At 52.0% G+C, this 21,421-nt stretch overlaps 1 protein-coding gene across 4 annotated transcripts; it reads left to right on the forward strand.

Moving 5' to 3' along the window:
- Positions 1-10,607: 10,607 nt before the first annotated feature.
- Positions 10,608-21,077, forward strand: BATF (basic leucine zipper ATF-like transcription factor). 4 transcript variants are annotated; one of them, XM_061463623.1, is made up of 4 exons: positions 10,663-10,744; positions 11,671-11,700; positions 17,638-17,742; positions 20,417-21,077. In XM_061463623.1, exons 1-4 carry the CDS (start codon positions 10,694-10,696, stop codon positions 20,621-20,623), a joined length of 393 nt encoding a protein of 130 aa, XP_061319607.1. In that variant the 5' UTR covers positions 10,663-10,693; the 3' UTR covers positions 20,624-21,077. The 4 variants fall into 4 exon arrangements, with proteins under 4 accessions (XP_061319609.1, XP_061319607.1, XP_061319608.1 ...); XM_061463625.1 differs by lacking the exon at positions 11,671-11,700 and having other exon boundaries at positions 10,608-10,744; XM_061463624.1 differs by lacking the exons at positions 10,663-10,744; positions 11,671-11,700 and adding an exon at positions 15,537-15,844.
- The last annotated feature ends 344 nt before the right edge of the window (positions 21,078-21,421 follow it).

Genomic DNA, 21,421 nt, shown 5'->3' on the forward strand with positions numbered 1-21,421 from the left:
TGATCTAGACCAAGCAGACCATATCTCAGCATCCACGAAGGGTTGTCTCAGAGGAGCAGTGGTGCATCCAGTCTTTTCTCAGGCGGTGTCCTACCCATTACTAGTGTGGATGAGGCTACTTAGATGCAAACTGCAAATGAAAGAAGCTTTCAGTGTCTGGTACAGGTGCACACTTGAGCCAGGAGCCCTGAAGCAGTGGTGGGGAGAAGATGAGCTTGACCTAAACGTGACAACAGCATGAGAGGAGGCCTTCCCTGAGCATGGCTGCTTCTCTAGTGCATGTTTCAATCTTTGTAGTCTCCTTTTCCAACTGTTAACCTCCAGGGCTATACAACATTAGTCCTTTCCCTGTTTCATACTTCTTCCTGGAGTTCCTCTCCCTTTCCATAAATTCTGTTTTGGGGACCTCCCAGAATGCTGCCAGTAGCCTTATTTAGTGTGAAGCATGTTGGATGTGTTACAGACAAACTTTTTGCCCTGGGAGGGCTAGTTGTCTGAGGTGCTTGGAGGGATGTGCAAGGGCAGGACCTGAAGCAAAGCTGGTGGAGAAAGGCAGTGTCTGGCCTGGCTTCCACTGCCCGCTGGCCAGCTGTCCCTCTGTACTTCCTTCTGCCCAGACACTACGGTGGTGGCTCAGACCCATTTCTCAGCTGCTAGCTGGAGCCAATCATTATGCATAGAGGAACACAATGCCTCTCACCGAGCTCTGCTGGAAGGACACAGAGCACTTGCTGGGCCTGCTCCTCTCTTCAGGAGCTTTATTTCTCTCTGCAGAATATATGTGGTAGTGAATTCCTGGGCTTCTGAAAGTGTCAGTTTCCTCTTGGGTGGTCAGTGGGAGCTCTGCATGGTGTGTCAGAGGATCCAGCAACAGGCATCTCATGCTTTTTGCTCATCTGGGGAGCCTGTGCACTCATCTCCACCAGCCACACACCTTCCAGCAGCACTGGTTGTGCTTGCATGGCCCTTCTCTGGCAAACGGCCACACTGCAGTAAAACTTCCTGCTGTGAAAACAGCTGGCTTGCAAGAGAAATATAAGGTGCCCTTTGAAACCAAGCATCAATTTAATGCTCAGGTACTCTAGCCAAGGCTTATGCAGGCAGTATGCAAGTCCCAGCAGTGCCCAGATGGGTTTTTGCCTAGTCTCCTGTATATCTTCCAAACAGCCTCCTTCTGCATTCCAGTCAGTACCAAGAGGTTTGCCACTCAGTTTGGGAGATTTCTTTTCAGAGGACTTGGTTAGTTTAAGACCCAATGAAGTTAAAGTAGAGGGTTTAAAGCAGTTAAGGCCTCTGTCCCATAAGTCACAACCTGAGAGTGTTGAATGGAAAAGGCTCCCATCTCTGCACAGCCCTGGGCTGAAAACTACTCCTGGTACCTGTAGGAGACAGGCTATTTGATATTCCTGACTCTTACCGTGTGTCCTCGCCAACCCTCCCTTAGCAGAGGTACAAATATTGCCATGTGACCCAGGGACACCTTTCAGGCTGCTGCATTACAGTGGCATCTCCTGGGCAAGGACAGGAGCAGTGGGCATGTGACAGGCACAGCCCATGTTGCTATGTGTCAGAAGGGTGCTCCCAAACCCAAAGAGCAATTGTTGTACCTGTGGCCACGTCCATCCACCTGGGTGTCCTTCTGGTAATGTGGACTAGCTTGGACAATGCAAGGGACACAAAACCACAAGGGAAGAAGCCCAGCAGCCTCCTGGCCTGTATCAGCAATAGCGTGGCCAGCAGGGCCAGGGCAGTGATCATCCCCCTGTACTTGCACTGGTGAGGCTGCACCTCGAATCCTGTGGTCAGTTCTGGACCCCTCACTACAAGAGAGATACTGAGGTATCTGGAGTGGGTCCAGAAAAGGGCAACAAAGCTGGTAAAGGGTCTGGAGCACAAGTGTGGTGAGGAATGGCTGAGGGAACTGGGGTTATTTAGTCTGGATAAGTGAAGGCTCAAGGGGGACATTATTGCTCTCAACAGCTACCTGAAAGGAGGATGGAGCCAGGAGGTGGCTGATCTTCTCCCAAGTCACAAGAGACAACAGCCTCAAGCTTCACCAGGGGAGGTTTAGGTCTGATACTGGGAAAAATTTCTTCACTGAAAGGCTGCCAAGGGAAGTGGTGGAATCACCATCCCTGGAAGTGTTCAGAAGTCGTGTAGATGCCCTCACTGACAAGGTTTAGTGGTGGACTTGGCAGTCTTAGGGTAAAGGTTGGACTTGATGATCTTACAGGTATTTTCCAACCTAGATGATTCTATGGCATCTCTCAAAGGTCATCCAGCCACCTCTTGGCCTTCCCACGCCCGCACACCCTGTGCGGGGTGTACTGAAGGCCACGACCACTGCAGAGCTGCGGGTATCACGGACTTCGGCTCGGTGCCAGTGGTGCTGGAGCTGATCGTCTGACGGACGTGAGGTTGCTGCCAGCCCCACGTGTCCCGCGGCAGCCCGCCGTCAGGCCGAGCCCCTGTTCCCGACGAGCACACCCGCCTGTCCGCAGGCCTGAGGACCCTCTGAGGGCGGCGGTGCGGAAGCCTATCCCGCCGGCAGGGGGAGCTGCGCGGCCGCGGGAGCCGAGGGGCCGGGCCGGCGTGCAGTCTGCCGGCGGGAGCGGGACTAAGCCGCGGGGGCCGGAGCCGGTGGGTGCTCCTCCGGGCTGAGCCGCAGTTCCGGCCCTTTCACCGCCCGGGCACCAGGCACCAAGGGCTGGAGCACCTCTCCTGTGGAGACAGGCTGAGAGAGGTGGGCTTGTTCAGCCCCGAGAATAGAAGGCTCCAAGGAGACCTTAGAGCAGCTTCAGTGCCTAAAGGGGGCCAACAAGAAATCTGGAAAGGGACTTTTTAAGAGAGCACGTAGGGATAAGACAAGAGGCAACTGTTTTAAACTGAAATGGGGCAGATATAGATCGGATATAAGGAAGAAGGTCTTTACTGTGAGTGTGCTGGGGCACTGGAACAGGTTGCTAAAGTTGTGGCTGCCCCATCCCTGACAGGGTTCAAGGCTGGGTTGGACGGGGCTTTGAGCAACCTGGTGTAGTGGAAGGTGCCCCTGCCCACAGCAAGGAGGTAGAACTAGGTGATCATTAAGGTTCCTTCCAACCCAAACCATTCTATAGTTGTGGTGCCATCCCATGATATCAGATGGTTCTTGTCAGAGATGTGAGCCATTTCCCAGCCATTTCATCTGCAGGCCCCTCTGCTTTGCAGGGTACCTGAGGTGGCTTGACAACAAGAACCACCAGCAGTAACTCCCAGGGTGCCACCACCCCCCTCTTGCACATGCTCAGCTCCTGTTTCGTGAGATCCTCATTCAGGATCCTTCCTACACTCATCAGTTCAGGCAGGAGCTTTCCCCAGGGCATGATACCGCATTTTTCCTGAAGCCCAGGCAGATGAGTCCCATCACATTTCCATTGCTTAGATGCTTATCCCAGTTCCCTGATGTCCTTTCCGTATTACTCCTGTGCAAAAGCCACTCCCATGTATTCTTCCCCAGGGAAATTTGGGTGCCACCTTGCCCCAAAACACCAGGCCAGAGGCAGTGCTGGGGTGATGGGCTGGGGGTCCAGATACTGTAGTTTGGTGTGAGTGCTCCACACTCCATGCCTGACTTCCTTTTTCCCATCAGACTCCTGGCAAGTGGCATGGCCCATGGGCAGCAGGAACCCAGTTTCCCCACAAGGATCTCAGTCTTGCCAGCTCCTCACCCCTGTCTCCCGCAACCAGCTCATCCCAGAGTGGTTAAGCAGCCCATTGTGCTCCCCAAAGCTTAGCTATGGCTCCTTTCCTTTCCTCCTCCTTTTCTTCCCACTCACTGCTCCATGTCCCCCCCACTGTGTGCTGCCCTGGGTGCAAGGGCATCCAGCCCCCCTGTCCTGTGGTTCATCATGGGCAAAGGATGCTTGGAGGCCGTTACTCTGCAGCTTTTCATGGTATTGTTCTCACTTTGTGTTTGCCCTTCTCAGTAGGGGCTGAAGGGACTCCGTGACACTGTGGTAAGAAGCATTAATTAACCTTTGACAGTGATCTACCTCTCTTGTTTCATTTTGAGCCAAGGGCAGCAGGTAATCATTTATCTTTGTCCTCATTGGTTCTTCTACTCCACTTAATGGAAAACAAGCCCCAAAAATCCCCAGCCTTGATATTTATCAAGAGATATGGAAACTTCTTTGATTACCATGGATGCCAGCCTGCACTGAGTGGCACTGGCCCATGGTTGGGCAGCAGGACCGAAACCTGGCTATACTGCCAGGATGATTGTAGAGGAATGAGGAAAACCAAACACTGCTTCCCTCAGCCTGGAAATATCATCTGGCTCCCCTCACCTTTGTGCACTTATCTCTTATTTGTGATCACTGATTGCCAGTGATTGGAGAGGGGGGCAGACACCAGTCATGGGAATAGGACCACAGTCATCTCCTGCCCCTGTGGAGTCACTGTGCTCCTGCTGGGCTCAAGAAACTGCCCTGGAGGGCAGAGCCGGGTGGGTCCCTTGCCCCTGGTCAAGGGCATGAGCCTCCCAAAACTGTGCTGCTGGTGGGTTCCAGGGGCATCTCCAGCCAGGATGTGGGTGCAGCAGGGTGAGTGCTGTCAGAGATGGCATCAGCCCTTGACAGAAAGGAGCTCACTGGCAGTGGATCTGCCACTAACCCTGTCTGTCCAAGGAACAAAACCCTTCAGGGCAGCTGGGGGTCTCTCCGGCTCTCGCTGGGCAGGGCCGTTGGGTAGGGCTGGCACTAGTGACAGTATGGCTGGGGTTCGCCTTTTATTGGCTGAACCCCTGGAGCAGAGGCCCAGGAGCTGCTGCCAGCTTGGACTGGCTCCCCTGCTGCAACTCGGTTTTCATTCCAGGCACAGCTGATGCTTCCCCCAGCCTCAGCGGTGGCTCTGCCTGCACACAGCTGGGTCTCCTGCACAGCGAAGGCACTTTACATCTCCTCACTGCACATGTGGGGAGACCGAGGGGGAGAGCTGGAACTGGGGCTGGGCCTAGGGCTGTCAGGGAGGCACAGAGCAACTCGCCCAGGCCAAAACCAGGCTCTGCAGCCCAGACATTGTCTAGGGCTGAGTTTAGGTAAGAGCTTGGCTGCAGGTGCAGTGTGTGGTTGTGGGATGAGTGAGCTTAACATCACTAAGCCTTTGGGTTTATCTGTCAAGCTGTGCAAGAAGTTAACCCAAGTTAGCTAAAGCAATGGGCTGGTGTGGTGGTGTAAAATGCTCTACCAGATGCCCTGATGCTGCATTAAAGTGGCTTTTTTAAGTGGAGTGACCGGCTCAAGTGGACTCCAGCCCAGGGGATGCATTTAGCAAAAGCGGGCAGCAGGTATGACTGCCTGTTGTGGTAAGCTCTTTGTGAGCAAAGCCTGCTCAGGGACACACAGACAGTGAACTCAGTTGTACCAAGACCACTTTAATTCTGAGTAAAATCATCACCAAGGGGTTTATTGCACTTCAGTCACTTCTAATTTTAATATAGCTTAGCCATTCTGCATGTTTCTGCTCAGACAGGCTCTTGGTTCTCCATTGGTAAAGGAATAGCTTTCCTCTCTCCAGCCTTGCGTCCAGTGCAGAGTGTGAGCAGGGCACCATGGGGCTTGGGGAAAGGTTAGCCCTCTCACTTGAGGCAGGAGATGGGTCAGCAGGGGTAGGACTGACTGCTCCACATCCCTGTCCATCTCGAGGGACTCTACTAAACAAAAAGGCCCTGTATTAGCGAGCTGATGGGCTTTTCCAGCCCTGACTCCCAGTGGTGTAAGCTGGAGTTCCTAGGAAATACCAGCAAGAAGCTACTTCCAGAAGCCTGCGTGAGTCTCAGCAAAAGCAGAGTTTGGGTCTGTGTGACAGGGAGGTTTCACTGCAGCCTGTCACGTCTCAGATGAAGCTTCAGGAACGGGATCATTTGCCAGTAACCACCACCTTGTGCTGATGTTATCTAGTTTCTGCAGAATGAACTTGCTGCGTTGTCATCTGTGGCACTGTCAGGGGAAGTCCTGACTCTTGACACTGCAGTTCCTGCCTCTGCTTTGCCATGGCCCCAATTCCAGCAGCATCATCCAGACTGCTTGGATTTGCTGGACACCTGCTTGGGCTGAAATGGCCAGGGGTCAACAGGAGGAAGTGGGCAGTAAGGCTTTGCCACAGGCCTGCAGGCTCCCCAGTACAGTGGAGCCTTTAGGGAGCCTAACACAGTTTCTGTTTGAGGATAAAATGGCTATTGACAGCTCATTGCAAGGTGATGCTGAATGCCTGGTGACCAGACAGCAAGAGCTAACGTGGGTATCAGCAAGTGCCTTGCAGTATATAGGCTACTGCATTTTGCACAGAGGCAAACTCTGTGGGTGCCAGGCAGAGTCACTGCTGCATTGTGTAGATGTTTGCTGAGTGAAGAATCCTTTTTCTTCTGTGCACACCTTCCTTGTAAGAAAAGTGACCTAATTCATTCATCAGCTCCAGCCAGCAGAGGATGGGTGAGTGGCTAAGCTGATGCTTGCTAGGACTGCTGTGTGCCCAGGCAGAATGATATCACTGCATGCTGTCAGTGTAACAGGCTGGCACAACCAAAGCCACTGGTTCAAACAAGCTCCCCCAGGTGCAGGCGCAAGGTGTTCACTGTGCCTGCGAAGGAGAGGTGCAGACTTGATTTACATGTGGCTGCAGGCACTCGCTCCGCTGCCTGTGGGTCACTGTCCCATGTGCACAAGTTTTAGGAGCAATGCAGGCTGCTAGTGTACCCTGCCAGGCCACCATGGGTGTGACATGGAGCCTCATTCAGGCAGGGCTTTGGGGCACATCTCTTCACCTGACAGCAGCCATCCGCTGGGGCTGCAAGGGCTGAGGATGCTCAATGGCTGGGTTCATGCACTGGTGTGGCAGCATTTCTCCCAGCTGTGCTCTGGAGCATGCCTAAGTGCCAACTGGCACAGAGCCGATTTAGATGAGAGTGCCAATGGGTTCAAGGCTGGGCTCCAAATTCAGGGTAGAGCTACCTGGTGAGTCCCGCTCACTGTGCAGCAGTGGTACAAGGAGGAGAGCTGCATGAAGAATGGGAGAAAGAAAAGTACATCATCCTTTATAATCATAATGCCACTGTAGATGACTGTGAGGCAGCTTTCCTGGAGTGTTGTGCTGGGTTCTGGTTGCCTTGCTGTGAAAACAGGAGACGTCCAAAGATGGGTGCTGACCTAAATTAAGGTTGCAGGAAAATTTCCCTATGAGGAGACTAAAAGTCCTGCTAGTTTAGAGCAGAAACTAGTGAAAAGCTGCATGATAGAGATGTGCAGAGCAATGCCTGGCTTAGAGATAAGTCTGTTTGTCTGTTTGTCACCCCCCCACAAGATGTTCAAAGAAATGGAAAGACAACTCATTTCAAACTGGTAAATTGACACTTCTCACAGAGCCAGCAAACTGGTTTGTGCAGGAGGACAAGAGGCCTTGCTGGTCAGTGGTTTCAGAGGGCTCACAAGGGATCCGGTATTGATACAAAAAACAAGCATACCCAGAACTCAAGTCAAAAAGTTTGGCTTAAAAAATGGTAGAAGATGGCATGGTTTTTGGGCACCTACTTCAGGGTTCAGGTAAAGAAGAGCAGGAAGGAGTTTCTGTCTTTTTCCTGTCCCTTCTTTGAAGCCAGTATGGCAGTTAGTGGCAGCAGGAGGACTGGCTGTTTAAGCCAGGGCCTTGCAGCAGCACTGCTGGCACACCTTAGGGTGCTGCGTCTGTCCCTCATCCCACCTCCGAAGCACGTTGGGGATAAGGTGCCACCAAAAGCCCACAGGTCAGCTGTGTCTGGGCACTGGTGCTGGCAGCCACTGCCAAGACCGTAGGGAAAGCAGTCATGCGCAGGGAGGCTGGTTAGGGAGCACCTCTGTCATGTCACCTCTATGCTGGGGCACAGAAATGCAACGGTGGGAAGCACAGGACCCATGGTCATCTGAAACTGTCCCCTCTCTCTCCCTCCGTCTGCTGCTGTGAGGCTCCTGGGAAAGCTGTGGGGGTTCATGAGCCCCCTTAGCTTATGAAATAGGCATCATGAAGCAGGTCCTCCCTCCGCGACCACCAGGCGGTGAACCATCAGCATTCCTCCTCGTGTTTCTCTCAAGAAGGCATGAGGAGCCCTGAGCTGTCCGGCTGGGGACGCTGGGGGACAGGCCCGGTGTGCGGCAGGGGCTCGGCTCTGCCACTGTCTCCCGTGGCACCCTGCTGCTGTCCTGGATTGCTGCCAGCAGGCGAGCGCTGTGTGTGCCAGCCGGCGGCTGTGCCAGCGTGTGCCATGCAGCGCCCGGGCAGACGGGGCTGTACGCACTTGTGCGTGTGTTTTGATAACTGCCAGTGTGGTGCTGCCAACCAGAGCCTCTTGCACGGGCGCCAAGCACGCCCTCTGCACAGCTCCCCTGCCCTCTCCCCACAGCCGCTCTGCTCCACGCTGCCTGTGCTCACCTGTGCTGCCTCCCACATTCTGTGCTCCAGCACTGCTTGTACGAGCACCACACAGCTCCAGGCACAAGCCCGCTGCACGTGCATCCGTCAGCGCAGCTACTTGTGCTGAACACCTCCTCCAACCACGCTGCATGAGCCATAGGGTCTGGGAAGCACTTGTTCCCACCAGATGGGGAGGGAGAACCAGTCTATACACCCTTCTTAAGCCAAAACCGAAGCAGATCCAATTGGTGTGGGAGTACAGTACTAACATGAGTGCTGTTCACAGTTATCTTCTGCTGAGATGGGTGTCTCCTAGTCTAGCTGCAAGAACATGCCCTAAATAAGCTGTACTCAATCCTTAGGAGGCTTCAACGTGTCTTATGGTGATGGGCGGTGTTGAAGAACACTTTCCTCTGAATGGAGTCATGGAGTAGCCACATAATACGCTCGTCATGTATTAATTTAAGAGACAAGTAATGCATTCACCCTCCACCCCCATGCCATGGATCATGGCTGCAGCCAATGCCCAGTGAACATCAAATGCCCTGTGAGGCTATGATCATTCCCTGGGAGCACAATTTTCTGCTGCCTGGTTGATGTGGTTGGATTTGCTGCAGCACTAGCAGAGGTCCAAGGTTGGTTCCTGCTGCCACAATGACAGGGCTGGACAGCCACACATCTCTCCTGCTCTTGTGTAGCCTGGAATGCACGCTCTGGGCAGCACAAAGGAAGCTTGGCTATGGTCCCTTACCAGTACCGGTAAGTCTACCCCCGAGTGGATCAGCCCTTCTGGTTAAACGGGTCACTGCCCTTCCTCTTTGGGCCTTCCCCACCATCACTGAAGGAGACTGCCACCCAGATGAGTCAAACCGTCAGACAACATCTGCACCCTCCACACGCCCCGTCCATGCGCATGGATAGTTCAGCCGGTGGGCTCAGCCCAGGCAGCGGAAGCAAAGAAGCCCTGATTGAATGGGGAAGCACCTGGTGGCTGAACCTTTTTGGCACCCCAAGTGTGTACGCGTCCATTGTGGCTGGATGGTCTGGTCCATTTCTGACGAGATCCCAGAAGGCGGACAGGGCTTGTGATGACAGCAGTGGGAGCAAGTTTGGCCCTAAATGGATGTACTCTACCAGGATTTGGGGTCTGCTGATCTGGAGAGTCATGTAGATGCACATCTGAATACTTGCTCATGAGCTGCTAAATCCTTGCCAGGAACAGGTTAGATGTTGTGCAACCAATTATCCAACCAACTGACACGTACGGGACAGGAGGAGGAGATGGTGGTTCACCCTTTCAATAGCCTGGGGTGAACTAATTATCTGTGTTAATAATAATAATAATAACTATCTAATTATTTCAGTCTTAAGACTGAAACTGCTACATTAGAGGTCAGACACTGCCAACCTCATGCCAACCCCTGAGCTGGGAGGCTTTGGCCAGGCTTTCTCTCCCCCTCCAGATGCGGATAGGTAGACCCCAGCTATGAGGAGCTCTACATCTGTGTCTAGAAAGCTAGCACATTTGGCAGTTCCTTTCTATAGTTTCCTTCTTTTGAAACATAGACATAAAAAGTGTTACCAATAGCATTCAAGAAGAAGTTGCCAGAAACGGGTTTGCCTGGTCAACCTGGGTTCAGCTGTTGTGCGTATGGTCACCTCCTGCATTTTGCCCTGGATTACCACCTCTTCAGCACCCAGGCTGGACCACAGCCAGAGGGAAAGATGAGCTGGTCAGCTAGGCTGCCTCCTTTCTAAGCAGGCTGGGAAAATCTTATCCAGTCAGTGAAGCAAGGGACTGCAGAAAGAAAGTAGAGTCTCCTGGGTAGACACTTGGTGCCTCCCTAGAGAGCTGGGTCTGTGTCTGCCCAGGCCTCGAAGTTACTCTGTAAGTCAGTGAGCCACATAAACAAAAGCTTTCACAGGAGTAGCCCCATCTTCCTCATTTGCAGGAGCTGATTTACAGAAGTGCTCAAAGTTTGCAGTTGCAGTCACAGACATCAAGAGCCAGGGTTTGGTTAAATGAAATGCTGTATAGAGAAAAAAAAACACACCAAAACAAAACACTGAAAAACTAGATCCTAATTGGTTCAAACTGTGCCCAACGTGAATGAGTATTTATGACCTGAATCTCTCTTTGTCTCTTGTTTTGCAACTGTTAAATAGGGATAACTCCACACACACACACCTGAAAAGGTGGCTGAGGAAACAGGTTTATTAATAGCCCTGAAGCACTCAGTGCTGAAGTGATGAGCACTAGAAAGCCTGTGAAGAAATGGAGAAGCAGGGTATCAGAGGAGGCTCTAGCCACAGGACAGTGATGAAGGTAACAGCCATTCCGGGGAAGAAGTCTTTGTGGGTCATGCAGTTATAAAGCACAGCACATTATGTGGCATGAAGGTGTAAATGAAGTGTGCTTGAATTTGGCCCTTGTCATTTGTCAGATATTTGGGTGTAAAGTATCTTTTTCCTGTATATTGCAAGGTTGTGCCCAGTAAGGACTGAAAGCATTTGTGTGATGGGTATTTGCTCTTTGCTAGCTGGGATGAATTTGGTGGGACTACTCTTGGGCTCTCCTGCTACAAACTTGCTCTCACACTCACTCAGCTCAGCAGAGTTGAAATAGTGATGGAGACAAGCCATACTGCTAGCTGGGTAAGGTGCCCATATCACAAGCAGGACTAACACCTGCTGACAGAACAGGACATGGCAGAAGCTTGTCTGGTAGAGGGCAAGGACTTTATTTACCACCATTGATTTAACATCTCTTATCAGCACTGAATTCCACAAAGCAGTTGTCAAGCTCATGTGAAGAATGAGAAGCAAATTGTTGCAGTTGTCCAAATATTGTAAGAAATCATTTGCATGAAGTGCTACATGTGAAGCAGAAGCAACCTTGGTGGTTTTCGTGAGGCTGAAGTTGGTAGCTGCTCTAGGTTGGATTTTTAAATAGTACTGTGCACAGGGTGGCCATGCAAACAAGATGGATGGGGTGAGATGCAGTTTTAAATGTTGCTGCCATAAGCCTGCAGCAGGTTTACAAGGAAACTCTAGTGATGACCTGTGCTGAGGAAGCCATTTCCACAGGTGAGATATAGGGACCTTTCTGGGTTTTGGAGGTGAAGGGACTGGCTGCAGTTAAGGCTAGGAAATATCTTATGCTCTCTGGGCTCTGAGCAACCTATCTTAGTAGCTTTTTTACTTTTCCTCTCCATTTAAATGCTGGAAACAAACCCCTAACCCATCCTACAGAGGCAGGATTCAACCTGGACTGTGATAGAGGTTTGTTCCCAGCTACTTTATAAGAAGGGGCTTGAATAACTCTCTCAAACTGCCCATCCCAAGGTCTTCCTAATCTTGTCTTGCTTTGAACCTCAGACCCGAACCTTTTCTGATGCAGCTGTAGCTTGGTGCTTCTTACCTTGTGCTGGCTGCACAGAAAACAGCCGACCACCCTTTCCATTACAACATACCAGAGACTACTTCCTCCTCTCCACCTACTTCCCACCCCCAAGACTTTTCTTTTCTAGGCTAAATGGACCCATCTTCTTCACTCCTTTCTCTTAGAGCTGAATTTCTTCCTTTTCTGTGTATTTATCCTTTGTATTGTTTTCTTTTGGGCTTTTTCTCTTCTGGACCTCGGACTCTGAATGGTTTTGGCCCTGCACAGGCAGCACAAGACAGTTGTCTCCTCTGCCCTGCACCCAGCACCACAGGCCGATACCCAGTCCCTTTGCAACACCTCCGCACTGCTGGTGATGCTTTGGTTTATGATGCTCTGCAGCCCCCAGATTTTTCCCTGCCATTCTGCTGCCCACTTGGTTATTCCCCAGTTCATCTACCTACAATCTCACTTTGCTTTACATTTGCATTTGTTCTTGCTGAACTGCATCTTGCTGCTTTTAAACCATTTCTAAAGTAGTTGAGATCACACTAAGCCCAGCCTCCAGAGTCCCTCTGTCTGAGGTGAGCAGGACTCCCTTCTGCAGTACTTGCCGTTATTCAGAAGGGATAAACGGCACACTGGATGGTGCCATCCTTCCCCTAAAAACTTCATGAAATATTCCTGCTCCATCAAGTTGCTGGTACAGCAATAACCTAACATGAGTTCATCCAGTGCCACTGACAGTGATTTCACAGCTACTCTGATTCAGATCAAGAAAACCTAAATGATCCCAGAGAGCAAGTCAGGGGACATTATTCATGGCATAAATGTAGTTGCTTAAATCAAGCACAGAAATAGGAGGCTGCCTACATTGTTGTCATGTAGTAGGGGAGAGGGCTAGCCTTGGGAGGGGCAGCAGGATATTAGCTCCCCATATTGTGCCTGCAGCAGGTGCCGAGGGCAGCACTTGGAAAGCTGTGAGAAGATGCTGGTGAAGCCAAACTAGTGGTTTCTGCTGCTCTGGTTGGGAGGTCACAGCTCTCTCCAGAGTGCTCAGCCCTGGGGAGCACAGTGAAGGCTCTGCTCACCTCTCCACTAGGAGACCCTGTCATTCACAGCACACTTATTCACTGCTCATAAGTCACAGAAATTCATTAGCATTGTAGTCAGCTTGATGGCAAGGGGTGTATTTCGCCAAGGATGGAAGAAGAATGCTCTCTTCCTCCTGCTCAGCAAGACCAAGTGTCTAAACTCTCTCCCTTGATGTCTCTCCTGAGATTTCTCCATCAGCTGTTGATTAAAAGCCCAGCTCTGAGTACACCAGGGTGCAGTTCAAAGCCTTCCTCCTGTAGATGAAACAACAGCCTTTGCCATAGCTGTGTTCTTGCCAGTTTTGCACTGACCACCCAGCTGCTACCAGGACATGCAGCTTCCTTGCACTGCCTCTTGCCAATGCCCACAGTGCCTTCCTGATCCTCTCCCTTCAGCCACCAGCCTCACTAGGTACAAAAGGAAGAAATTCAGCTAATTTGTCCAGTAATAGAACAAGGATATTTTTCCCTGAGGAAAAAGCTCCCTCTGTCCTGCCCTGAGCAACAACAGCCTGTGGAGCAGGGCAGGCGGTCTCTGAGCCCTGCTTGCTGGAAGAGGAGTGTGGGTTTCCTCAGGAGAGCGGGAATCCAGTGGCATGTTTCCTGTAAAGGAAGTGCTGTTCAGGGTTGCAGAGTTCAGACAAAGTGTAGTGATGCAGCTAGCAAATGGATGCTTCAATAGCTGTCCTGGAGCCTTGGAAGGCCTGAACTCAACACCCTGCCTTTGGCTGCTCCCATCCCGGAGCTGGCCATGCCAGGAAAGCCCGGCCTGCAATACAGGGCTGTGTGGCCAGGAGATGGGGTCCCTCAGGGTGGCTCATGCTGAGCAAGCAAATCCTTGCAGCCACGTTTGAAAGTGTGGAAGCTCTCTGCTTTTCCCTACAGAGCACTGGGAGAAAAATACACACTCCAGGCTGTGAAGTGTTTAGATAACAGTGGATAATGCAGTGACACGGGATGTTTCTCATAAAGGAAATGGGCCAAAATGGGGCAGTTTTGTTTCTGGAGCTAGGCCAGGTGACTTCCCTGAGCTGCCCAGCCCATAGCCAGCCCAGCACAGCTCTTGCTTTTGCCTCCGTGTTGGCTCCATGAGTGTCAGAGTTGGGAAGAAATGCCAGCAATGCTCATGCAAGTCTGCACTGTGCCCTGAACGTGCGCTTTCTGTGCTGCAGTAAGGATGCAAACTGAAAGCTACTCATGCTTTTGCCCTGATGACAACAGCATCTCAAGTGCTGATGCCCTGCTGCTGCTCCTGCTTGAGGCAGAAGAAACTCAACCAAAACACTGATATGCAGGTGGGAACTTGGAATTGCTGCTTTCCACAGAAGTGGGTTACTGAGGATGGGTTCATGTCTGTTTCTGTATATTCTCTTCATGGTGCATGCAAGAACTTAGTGGCTCCAAAGGCATGTGCTCCTGTCTGTGGGTGGAGAGCCTGTTGTCTTGTAGCCCTGGGTCATCCTGTTGGCTGTGTGCCAGGAGCAGATAGACTGGAAATGGCTCCTGCTTTGACACTCCCTGCTCCTGCACTGTCACATCCACAGCCACTAGCATGGCGTATCCTGGGGGACCTCCTGAAGCACTGCTGTCTCAGGGACTTACTCGCACGTCCTCGGACTACTGAGGCTTCTACTAAGGATGGGTGTAGTCTCACATAGCATAGACCAGGGGAGAAACAAAGCATTGCAAAGCAGCTTCTTTTTGCTGCCTTCTTCATGGGCCATACCCAAGCTGGGTGCCAGCAGAAGAATAGGAAGGAAATAACCTCCAACCTGCCATAATGGTCCTGTCTCCCAGCAGTTCTACCCTGTGTTGTATATTGACAGCTGTGGTGAGAGGGGGATAGAGGGGAGCATGACAGTCTGCATCCCCTGGGGTGTAATTAAGCTCATACAATGATGTGGAGTGAGAATTAGGTCTTAGGTTTAGCTTCCGGGTCCATAAGCCATTATGTTTACAGTACTTTGTGTACCAGGGTTGATACTCCCCTTACAGGGCACTGGTGAGGTACTAATGAATGTTTTGAAGCACTAAAAATCTTTGCCTCACAGAAAATACCAGTCCTACTGAAACCAGTCCAAACATTCTACAATCCTGAGCCTTTCTCCTTAGTGGGACTGGAAGTACAAAGTGCTTCATCTTACACATGCGAGCCATGGGCACAGCCAGTATTGGCATGGCACGTGCTGAGGGTTCCCGTCCCTCCCTGGCACCTGTGTCAGTGGTGTTGGGGAGGTGGGAGGCTACCCGGGAGTTTCGCCCCTGGGCTGGGATGTGGAGGCTTCCCAGGGCTGGAATGACCTCCTGCCGGCGCAGGGCTGGCACAGTGCATGGTACCCCTGGAATTTCTGGGGCTCCTGGCAGCACCTCCTCCTCCTCACTGCCCTCCTTTGAGGGTCCAGGTTTCACAGCCAGAGCTGGGGCTTTTCTTCCCTTCCATCTCTGCTGTTTATCTCGGAGAAAACCCATCTCGCTGTTTTTCAACTGCCCGAGGGTGTTTTTCGGGGGGTTTTCAGGCTATTTTGAAGCTCATTTTTCCCAGATGTGCTTTTTTTTTTTTTTAATTATTTTTTTATTTTTTTCTTTTGTAACTTTTCTTCTTTGCCTTAAAGTTTCCGGCCACGTGACTTTCAGCTTGCATCCCTGAGGTTCTGAGAAACCACAGGAGGCTGAGACCTAAAGGGAAGGTGCAGAGGCTCAGAAAGGAGAGCAGAGAAAGTGGCAGAGCACAGGCCTGGAGGACAGTGTGCCTCTGGGACGGGCAAGAGCTGGGAAGCCAAGGGCCATCTTGGGCAGGGGAGAGGGAAAGGAAACAAGACAGAAGGCAGGCATCCCTAGGGTACAAAGGAAGCTGAAGAGGCCCTGGGAACCAGAGACGGGAGCCATGCCCCACAGCTCCGACAGCAGTGATTCCAGCAGCTTCAGCCAGTCTCCCCCTCCCAGCAAGCAGGTAAAGTGGGAACCCTTCCTCAGCATTCCCTGGAGGGAGAGTCTTTCCGGGTGGGCAGGAGGCAGGGTGGCACCCACCACTAGCGTTTTCAGAGCACACTATGGTGGGGCTTTCTAGGAACAGCTGTGGTGAGAGGGATGCAGGCCGAGCCAAGAGTCCTGGCAGGAACCTCAGCCATGGACCTGGGTACGGGTGGCGAGAGGAGGCCTGGTTACCTAGTGCTATGCCAGGGGCAACTGCAGGGCCAGGACCCCTGGGGCACGGTGAGCCCTGCGGTACATGCTGGGGAGGCAGCAAGCATGAAGCATCTGTGAGAGTCAGTGCTTTGGTGAGGAGCCTGAGTGTGCACCTCCTCACCATGGACAGGATGGCTCAGGAGAAGCCTGCTGGCTTCCTGCTGCTGTGGATAGCACTTGGGACCCAGAAAAGGATTGCCACTTTGGGTCTGCTCTCCTTCTTGTTCAGCCTCGGAGATTTTTCTTCTCAGTAATGCTTGACAGAGGGATTTTGGTTTGTTGCAGTAAGTACCTTAATGGTAGGTTGTCTGCTGGCAGATACTGACACAAGCCTGAGGTATTTCCACTGCCTTTTCTGTCTGAACTTTATTATACCTGTCATCTCTCATTTCTCTAGGGCTACAAACAGGCAAGTATCTGAAACTTTGCTCAGAAATCTTGGGGAGGATCAGGGCAGATGAGTTTGGGCTTGCAATCAGGGATGGGAAGGCATCCTGCTAGGGAAGGCGATAAAGCACAGGATAGGAAATGGACTTGGTGCAGGATATGGGAGCTGCTGTATCTGAGGCATTTGTAGGGTATTGTAGGCAAGGATAAAATGGTTAAGTTCAAAGAAAAGAAAAGATCCTGGGGGGGTGAAGGGGGGAGAGGATGTGGACAGACTGATGGGCTGGGTAGATAACTCTTGTGGCTGAGTCTTGTATTCCTGTGGAGAAGTGGTGGTGTGAATGTTAAAGAGTCCGCCAAAGAGGCAGTGCAATATGAAAATAGAAGATGAAAGAGTCTGTGTGACAGTTTCAACTGTCAGAAGGCAGCAGCAGGACCAGATCTCAGCAGAGAACAGCTACTGCACGAAGCTCGTGATCTGGAGCCTGGAGACCTGTGCTCTTCCCTACCCAAGGGTCTTGGGAACGTTGCAGTCAGCATTGCAAGCATTGCTACCAAGGGACTCCAGAATAGAGCAAGCACGGAGATCAAAGAGCTGGAGCAAATGAGATCTGGGGAAAACCAAAAGCTCTGAGTCTGTCTAGTTAAACAAAGCAGAGGCCACATTGCACTGTAAGGGTCTACAACAAATAAAGCTTGAAGGAGGAGAGTGATGGAGAGCAGGAGGAACCTAATGGGATGAAAGGAGGAAAACGCAGGCTTAATCTCTGTAAAGATGGCTTGGTGAAGGAGCTGGAATGTCTGCAGTGCCACATCCCCCCAGAGAGACAGGAAAGGGAAAGGTTTTCTGTACAAGGAATCCGAATTATTCTGGGAAGTGATTCCTGCTCTTGTCTTTCAAGGCATATTGCAGGCCTGACTCTTGGTAAAGAGTGGTCATTTCCCAGCTTACTAGGATGACCAAGGGTATCAGACTTGCCCCTCCTGGCAATGGGGATGCCAAAAGCATCATGCATCCCTGGGGTATGGCTTTATCCTGCTGCTAAGGGTGTGTATCCCATGTCCTGTGCTTCAATTATGTTATCTGCTGTGTCCCCTTCCCACCTGCTGCCCTGCATGAACATGGCAAGGGAGGGGATGCCCAGTCATTTCCATGCCTTGTTTCACTAGGACTCTTCTGATGACATGAGGAAAGTCCAAAGGAGGGAGAAGAATCGCATTGCTGCCCAGAAGAGCCGTCTGAGGCAGACCCAGAAAGCAGACACACTGCACTTGGTGAGCACTCCCATCCTTCTCTGTCCCCAGTGCTGAGGGCTCACAGGGGGACAACATGCATCTCCCATGGGGAATTGAAGCAGGGATGCTCAGTTTGTCCAGGACAGGAAAAGTGAAGCCAGAGCAGGATGTACAAGTCAGTGCTCACAGCGAGAGCACACAGCCCAGGACAACTGCCACTAAAGCATTTAGTTTTGCAGCTAGAGCTACTTTAAATCCATCTTTATCTCTTGGTCTGGCATAACTGATTTCCTTTTCTAACCTCTTCTGACTTGCTCAGAAGCTCTTTGAAAACACAGGCTCACCCGGCCTGGTTCTCCCCAGGTTTGTGCATGCCATCACTTAGGCAGTGGTGCACCAGTGTACAAGGATGCTTTTCTGAGATTTATATTCATTAGTATGGATGATGCTGCAATGTGGAGCTGAATGGGACATGTCCTCTGGTCTGTTCCCTGACAGGCTCCGCAGCCTAAATACTAATAATCTTCCAGTATTTTTATATTTCTCCATGGTAGCATTCCTGAAGGCTTTTCTTGTTGTTTAGCGTGGATTTCTTCTCTGGTTTTGCATTGCTGCCCTGCTCTCCTCCTGTGGTACCACGGGCATTCCTGTGGCTCTTCCTAGTATGAAGAATTTGACATCTGCTTTTCAGGAGGGACGGTCACTTCTGGCTGTGTGTGTTTAGTGTGTGTGTGTGGTTAGTGTTGGAGCACAGGGGCTGAGCTCCTTTGCATTTTGCATGTTGGTAAGTACCGTGCCATGTGTTTTGGCCCATTGGCAAGCAGGATGCAGAACACAAAACCTGCAGTGGGTAGGGGCCATCTTTATCCCTGCGCTGGGTTCAGCTGCCCGTCAAAAAGTGCAGTAGTTGACCTCATGTTCAAAAAACCATCCTTTGACTTAGTGGTCTTCATATTCCCCCATATCTCCATTTGGGGGGGGGGGGGGGGGCAGAATTCATGAGAAGATGGTCCTCAACCTTCCTCCTTATTTAGCACCCTCAGTCCATAGTTGGAGCTGGGTTTAAGACAGAGACTTCACTCTTTTCTCAGTAGGTGATGATCCTTCTGGAGCTGAGATGGCTCTGGTCTGATTGTATTACATCTGTCAGCAATGATAGTCTGGGTGACTGTGCTTGAGAGGGTTGTAGAGGCACCCCTTCCTGGGAGCCAGTAGACTCTCCAAGGTAATCCTGGAAGTGGATATGGACTCTGATCCTCCCCCAGGAAAATCATGCCTAGCTGGGCATCAAGAAAAATTGCTCTGATCTTAGAGCAGATGACAAACCACTGGCTTACAAGATTACTACTGCTCAGCTAGCATTGATAGCACACAGTCCTTGCTGTGCCATGTGGATGGCAGCAGAGGGGCTAAGCTCAGTTTGTTTCAGAAAGGATCCTGGCAGGCAGCTAGAAAAATGCAGGGAGGCAAGTAGAGGATAGATAGAATTTTTTGCTAATGCTGTTCCAGTTCCTGGTGGTCAGTGACCCCCCTGCTGTTCCTGAGTTTATTCCCTAAGTGCTCTTTCCCTTTGGTCAGCTTCGTATGAGGGACTTCACCTCTCTGATGTGGTTCTGCCCACAAGAGCATGGCTCAGCTTGAGCTCTGGTGGGATGAAAGAGGCCAGCAGCTCTGTCTGTCCCAGGGCTTTGAAGCTTGTGTTTTGAGGGGAATGAGTCATGGGATGCTGGAGCTCCCGGCCCCTGGGTGACTCCCATCAGCTCCCGAGCTCAACGTCAGTCATGATTTCCAAAGTACCTAGCCACATCAGAGATGCTCCTTTGCTGTGTGAGCTCCTCTTGTGACAGCCGCTGTAACTGCCGAGCGTTTCATTCAACCTGTGCGCAGAGCACGGGCACCGTCACAAGTCAGCGCGGCAGCAGAGGAGCACCAGCTTTGCTTTTCCGAGGTGACGGTGCAGCTTTACAGGGTCTCGGGGTGCTGGGTCCCGCTTTAGCTGTTGGCTGAATTTGCAGAGCCTGCTGCCGTGTTCTCTTTCCCTCCTCTGGTCCTGCCCAGGCTGCTGGCTCCGTCGTCGGTTGCTGCCGGGGATGCTCCAGGCTGGATGGAGCTGACTGCACTTCGGCAGCAGCAGCGGCAACAAAAGTTTCAGTACTCTTGGGATCACTGGGACAAGGCTGAGCATCATTATTAACCCCTTTGTTGTTATTCTCATTAACAACAGTATTAATTCAGTTCTTCTGAGGCCTCAGTTTCTCTTTTCTTCTGACTCTAGCATCTCCCCACCGTGCCGCCGGTTTCCCCGGCTGCTAGCAGGAAGCAGTGAGTCTTTTCTTTCCAGGGCAATGACAGGTTTCCTGTGGCAGGTGGTTTTCTGGTTAAAGACGGCGGTTATTCAGCGCGCCCTCCCCCCGCCCGGGGGGCCCGGGAAGCGGCCGGTGCGTGAGAGGGAGCGAGAAAGCCTGGGCGGGAGCACGCCGCAGTCACTTCTCGTAAGCCGGGCCCGGGGAGCGTGACTGGGCCGCCAGCATCCCGCCCGCCCCGGCTGCTCGGGGGAGGGGGGTTTGCCCAGGCGCGGCCCCGCGCGGGGTTTACCGGAAACATGCCGCTCCGGAAACTCTGCGGGGCAGAGGCGGGGGGCTGCACCCGCCTGTCCCCACCTCATCCCGGCAGCTCCCGTGATGAGGAAGCCCCTGTGGTTCTGTCCTTTCAGGAGAGCGAGGACTTGGAGAGGCAGAACGCTGCGCTGCGCCGGGAGATCAAGCAGCTGACGGAGGAGATGAAGCACTTTACCTCGATGCTGAGCTCCCACGAACCGCTCTGCTCCATCCTGACGTGCCCGCCGCCGCCTCCAGAAGTGCTTTACGCCACACACTCCTTCCACCAACCCCATATCAGCTCCCCACGCTTCCAGCACTGAGCCAGCCAGTGGGATGACAGCCTGCCAGCTCCACCGACTGCAAGAAGCAACTTCATGGGGCTCACTTTTCCATCCAAGGGAGAGGGACAGATGGATGGACGGACGGACAGACATCCCTTCCTAAAGTGTGTACTCTGAGTGACTTGCCTAAGATCTTCTCCCTGTGCAGAAACGGCAGAGCCACCGAGAGGCATCTTCAGGCAGTTTCTAGCTTGGATCCTGGGAAGAGGAGGCATTCACAAAAGGGCAGCAACCCCTTTCCCTGATGCTTGCTTGAGGATGCTTGCAGGATTATGTGGCACTGGCAGCCTCCATGCAAGTGCCTGGCTGCAGCATGCAACAGCTGGAGCTCCAGGGAGAGGAACCGGAGTGGGGCAGACGGGAAAGTTGGGGGCTACAGAGTTCTAGGGCAAAACTGGTTTATTTTTGTAAAATAAAGATTGAAAATGCTTAACTCTTTGTTTCCAAAATTGGACCTGAGCCACTCCTAAGGCCCAGCATGACACAGGAATGATGCAGGCAGCAGGATGGTAGAGCTAGGAGCAATGGGTTGTGGGGTGATGTAGTTCTGGGGGGGAATGCATCCCTCCTTGCTTCAGGGCTGGACCTGGTTAATGGGTCTGGTGTGCCACATAGCATCACAGGTCTCTTCCCTGCTGCCCCCCTTGACTCCCTGCTGTCAATGGCTACACCTGTGTATGCTCCCTTGCATGTGTGGAGGTGTGCTGCCATTTTTTGTTACCCCACATGTAGGTTTTGGTGTGCTGGTGGGTCAGCACAGCTGGGAAGGAGTACTGC

The sequence above is a fragment of the Pezoporus flaviventris genome, unplaced genomic scaffold, assembly GCF_033815535.1.
Source record: "Pezoporus flaviventris isolate CSIRO_AGI_PZ_B2104156 unplaced genomic scaffold, CSIRO_AGI_Pfla_v1 ptg000036l, whole genome shotgun sequence".
Classification (NCBI taxonomy): domain Eukaryota; kingdom Metazoa; phylum Chordata; class Aves; order Psittaciformes; family Psittacidae; genus Pezoporus; species Pezoporus flaviventris.

Coding starts and splice junctions, on each gene's coding strand:
- BATF (XM_061463623.1), top strand. CDS start 10,694: ATGGAGAAGCAGGGTATCAGAGGAGGCTCTAGCCACAGGACAGTGATG. Junction 11,701..17,637: donor CAACCTGGACTGTGATAGAG/GTTTGTTCCCAG, acceptor TTGTTTCACTAG/GACTCTTCTGATGACATGAG. Junction 17,743..20,416: donor AAGCAGACACACTGCACTTG/GTGAGCACTCCC, acceptor CTGTCCTTTCAG/GAGAGCGAGGACTTGGAGAG.